Source organism: Gymnoscopelus braueri (genome assembly GCF_963280865.1).
Source record: "Gymnoscopelus braueri genome assembly, chromosome: 5".
Lineage (NCBI taxonomy): Eukaryota > Metazoa > Chordata > Actinopteri > Myctophiformes > Myctophidae > Gymnoscopelus > Gymnoscopelus braueri.
This window is the reverse complement of record NC_137606.1, coordinates 47911358-47916298: the sequence shown is the minus strand read 5'-3', so window position 1 is coordinate 47916298 and position 4941 is coordinate 47911358. Positions and strand designations below refer to the sequence as shown.

The following is a 4941-nucleotide window of genomic DNA, read 5'->3' as shown; positions in this document are numbered from 1 at the left end:
GCAGTACCTGGGTATGTTGGAGGAGGAACATAGAAGCTCCTTGATGTCACATGGACAGCAGTGTCTACTGAACACCACCTGACACACACGCGCGCACACACACACACACACACACACACACACACACACACACACACACACACACACACACACACACACACACACACACACACACACACACACACACACACACACACACACACACACACACACACACACACACACACACACACACACACACACACACACACACACACACTCTTTTTATTTTATAGTTGAAAATGATAGTAAGCATTGCTATAGAGGGTTTTACTTACAGTTCGGTAGACACATATGTATCACGGCATGCAGCAGTGCAAACACATGTCACCACCACGTTCACACCATAATGAATATAATAAAGCCACAACTGTGCATCATGACCTGCTGTATAAAGCAGCCTGTGTCACATGGCAGCACCACGATGTGCAATTACTCTGTTAAGTAAAGGACTCTATTTACTAGAGTAAAAGTACAAAAGTATATGCATCAAAATATACTTTACACACAAAACACTCTACATGTACTCATACAGAATGTCCCAGTTCACAAATGTTTTCTTTCTTTTTTAAAGAAATTTGTCTAAATCTTTAAAACAAATTGTAGATACAAGTGCACAACAAGTCAAATCGTAAGAGCGGACATTTTGGAAAGTTGTGTATGTTTGGAAATAACAATCTAATCTGTTAAGTAACTAGTAATTAAAGTTTTCAGATAATTGTAGTGGAAAAAGTACAATATTTGCCTCTGAGATGTAGTGGAGTAAGAAGTACGGTATAAAGAATCGGAAAATGGAAACACTAAAGTAACATAAAAGCAGCTCACAATTGTACTCAAGTACAGCACTTGAGTAAACGTACTTAGTAACTTTTTCACAGAAGGTCACATGCTGTTGTTCAGATGTCTGGTGTCGGAACAGAGAGGATGAGGGCTATCACATTTCATGTCTTTGAATTCAGAAGGTTGAAGTCACATGCGGATACTGTATGAACCCAGTGTTAGAACTTTGGCTGAATGAGTTGAAGCTCCTCAAACACAAACACACACACACACACACACACACACACACACACACACACACACACACACACACACACACACACACACACACACACACACACACACACACACACACACACACACACACACACACACACACACAGATGTCCATGAAGGAACGGGACAGCTGGAGCGTGAGGCTTCACACATAAGAAATCAGCATCAGGGCCATGGTCACATCAGACCCGTTGAAAGACAAGAGTTATTATGACACTCTTTGATGTCATGTATCATGCGTGCTTTAATCAATACCCATTATGAAGATTCATATGTTTGGAACTATACAGTGGTGTTTGGAACTATTTGGTCGGCCCATGGCAAGTGTTACTTCCACATTCTTCTTGTTCTTGTTATAACTCTGAGCACACGGAATTCCAAATCAAAGTTTTGGTTGAGTTGGTTTTTGGCAATAAATGATTGAATTTACAATTTAAGTCTATGGAAGTGCCGTAACACTGGTGTCAAATGCATCAGGGTTCAACACAGTGAGGGTTTGGTCACATATGTGACCGTCTGAAGGGGAGTGGCCAACAAATGGCAAGGCGCAATGGCACGTTAGATGTCAAAACTTTGCAGCCGTAAGCTCCACCCCTTCGCTTGCATAGAATGGAAGTCAGTGGCGTAAAGCAGTGGTTCTCAAACTTCTCTGGGACCCCAATTTATGTTGTAAGATCAATGTTAATTTGATTAACAAGTTCCATTTGTACACTCTCAGAGTTACACACAAACACACCATAGCTGATGTATTTTTTTTTTTTTTTTGCCGCGTCACACAGCATTTCCTGCCGTATCGATATGGTAGCCTCTGTATCGATACGATTATCGGCAAGGAATACGATCGATTATTGCCGTATCGCTTAATTGAGCACAGCCCCACTAAGTACATTTACTCAAGTACTGTACTTGAGTACAATTCTGAGGTGCTTTTACTTTAGGCTACTATTTCCAATTTTCAGTACGTTTACTTCTACTCTACTACATCTCAGAGGGAATTATTGTACTTTTTACTCCACTACAATTACTTGTAGTGGAGTTTATTACAAAGTTACTAGCTACTTTGTAGTAACTCACGCATCGCATCGCAGCGTTGTGAGCTTGTAGATCTGCTATTTTCAAAGGATTGTTTGCATTTTATAATTTGAATGGGAACTTCTGCATAATGAGTACTTTTACTTTTGGTACTTTAAGTATATTTTGATGCCAATGCTTTTGTACTTTTACTCAAGTACATTTTGAATACCGAACTTGTAGGCCTACTTGTAACAGACTGTTTTTACAATAGGGTATGGATACTTTTACTTAAAGGGATATTTCACTTTCAAATAAAATAAAACATTAAACAAATATATTAAAAAAATATGGAAAAAAGTTATGGAAAAATCACGGCGCCCTCACGCATTCGAATGTCCTTCTAATGGCGCGGAGACAACTGTGGTCCAGCAATGTACAATGTTGAAGCCAGCAGGTGTAACAGACAAGTTAGCCTCTATGGGGCTCTTGAACAGACATGTGTCAAACCCAGCTCTGTACTTGAAACACTCTACAGTAGCTCAGCACGTCGGCCACTGTGTGTCAATGTGTTATCAATGCAGTGTATTTGGAACATCGAAACATGACACTGCAGAGGCTTAAGACACCTCCTCGTAAGCTTGTCAGAAGTACCTTAACGACTGCTGTGCTGTTGCTGGACCGCTGTGATTAAAATGCTGTATTGAGCAGTGTTGCAACAGCATTTTGACTTGTTTTTTGGAGATTTTGTGCAGAGACAAAATAAATATGTATTTTTCCTGGAGACCTATATGTCCTACACAGCAACATCTAGTGTTATTTTAACTAATAATTAATAATTAGTTAATTTAACTGTGTAATAATGGACCCTTACTCTTCACTTTCAGAGATAAGTTGTCAAGGTGTTCATTATTAAAGGCCTCCTATTTAAAAAAAACTGCTTTTTGTTTGTTTGTTTCGTTTTGAAGCGTACCTGTGAAAATTATGGTAGGTTATTTCACTCTGCTTTTCTCCAAATGTTGGTTATGGCTGAGTCATAGTGACGTGAGCGTGATGACGTGGTCCGTCCGCCCGCCCGCCAGCCGGCCGGTCCTCCCATCAGTACTCAGGGTGTTCCATTTATGGGTATTTGTGGATTTATCTAAACCAAGGATTTAAACTAATGATGCACGATATTATCTGTAGCATATCGATATCGGCCAATATTTCATAAAGAATACAATATCGGTATCGAACCAATGTCAAAATAATTCAGATATTTCTTCACGGATATTTCACGGATATTTCTTCACCGATATTTCACGGATATTTCACCGACATTGATGCAATAATAACGTGACCGTTAATGGCTTTAAATATAGTAATGGGCTATAAATATAATATATAATAACGTACTATCTCGGTATCGGTATCGGACGATTTGACCCTGCATATTATTATCAGATATCGGCCAACATTTCAATATTGTGCATCTCTAATTTAAACCACACCAGAGGACATGAGGAAGAGGACTTTTAACACTCCGGACTATAACAATAAGAGAGCAGAAAATGGAAGCAGTGTTTAACCTGTTAACAGCAGATGTTTGGTGTGTCAAGGACACCTGTGAGCAACAGTATAGTGAATTGTAGGCTATTTTTACCCTCCCTTGAGGTGACGTGGGAATGCCTGCTCCATGGGGGTGCATTTGATTGCAATGGTTATTTATGGTAACTCTCCAATTCCCTCGTTAACCACTTACTGTATGCCTGATTTATTAATATGGTGTTGTGTGGCAAAAACAGCCAATCTTATCACTATCTTTAGGCTGCTCTGTTTTTTCTTTTCTTTCGTGTACCTAGAGATAGAGATACCATGTTCAACCGGTGGTGACATTTGACTGCCCCACTCCCAACCATATTTGGAAACATAATTTACTGGACTACCCTAACTGTGAATTATTGTCAGTAATATGTTGTCATATCTACGTGTATAATGTGGAAGTCAAATGGACAACCTAACTCCTTTGAGGACTGATACAACACTGTTGTAAGACAAAGTATGAAATAGGGCTTAAGGCAGTGGCATTTTGGTGCCATTTGTAAGCTCTCAGAGTTATGGGGGTCCTTAGACATTTAAATGTTTGAGAACTTAAGGTTAACACTATGGGCATCTCCAATAAGCACCATGAATACCAAACCCAACAACCTAACCTCATAAATGCTGATATTAAAGAGCAAAGAACAAGCATTTTAAGACTAGAGGGTGCAACCTTCGGCTGGACCTACCTTCTGCACCTTCCCGTCCACATCTAGGTAAACGTGTTTGGGGCCTAAAAAGGAGGAGGCAGAGCCCATGGTCACCTTCCTCTCCTCTGCCACACACCTGGAGAACCAGACTGAAAGAAAAACACCTGATGAGCCACAATTTGATCACATGTCATGAATCATCTGATCACATAAAACATCTGATCGTCACATAAAATAGTTTGGTATGAATTAAGCCTCAGACAGAGTTACAGACCTGTAACTATGGGTCCATTTGGTTCTGAATTTTGGCTGGGAACCCCCCCAAGGAACCCTGGGGGTTCACCCCCAGAACCCACTTTGAGAACCACACAGACATAAACCAACACAGAGGTCTGTTTCAGTTTTGCAATAGAGTAGAACTCTTTCACAGGAGCTATGTTGACATAAATGGCAAGATTCCTTCAATCACAGGTGTTACTAATGCTACTAATTAAGGTTGTGTTCCATTCAGGTCAAACAGAGTGGGTGCAGTGCTATTGTGCATGTAGGCTCACTGGAAAGACTCTGCTACACTAAACGGAACAGAGCCTTAATTTGTATCATTGGT

At 40.2% G+C, this 4941-nt stretch overlaps 1 protein-coding gene across 2 annotated transcripts in view; it reads right to left on the bottom strand.

The window, feature by feature from the left end:
* Window positions 1–4463, bottom strand: part of pde9ac (phosphodiesterase 9ac) — a gene marked incomplete at both ends in the record, with an annotated part of 26215 nt that extends 21752 nt beyond the window's left edge. Inside the window, 2 exons of one of the 2 annotated variants that reach the window (XM_080428339.1) lie at window positions 8–78; window positions 4374–4463. In XM_080428339.1, the coding sequence (XP_080284465.1) occupies window positions 8–78; window positions 4374–4442 (140 nt within the window). The remainder of the gene's footprint in view (window positions 1–7; window positions 79–4373) is intronic. The other variant, XM_080428338.1, reaches the window with a different exon arrangement.
* Between the last annotated feature and the right edge of the window lie 478 nt (window positions 4464–4941).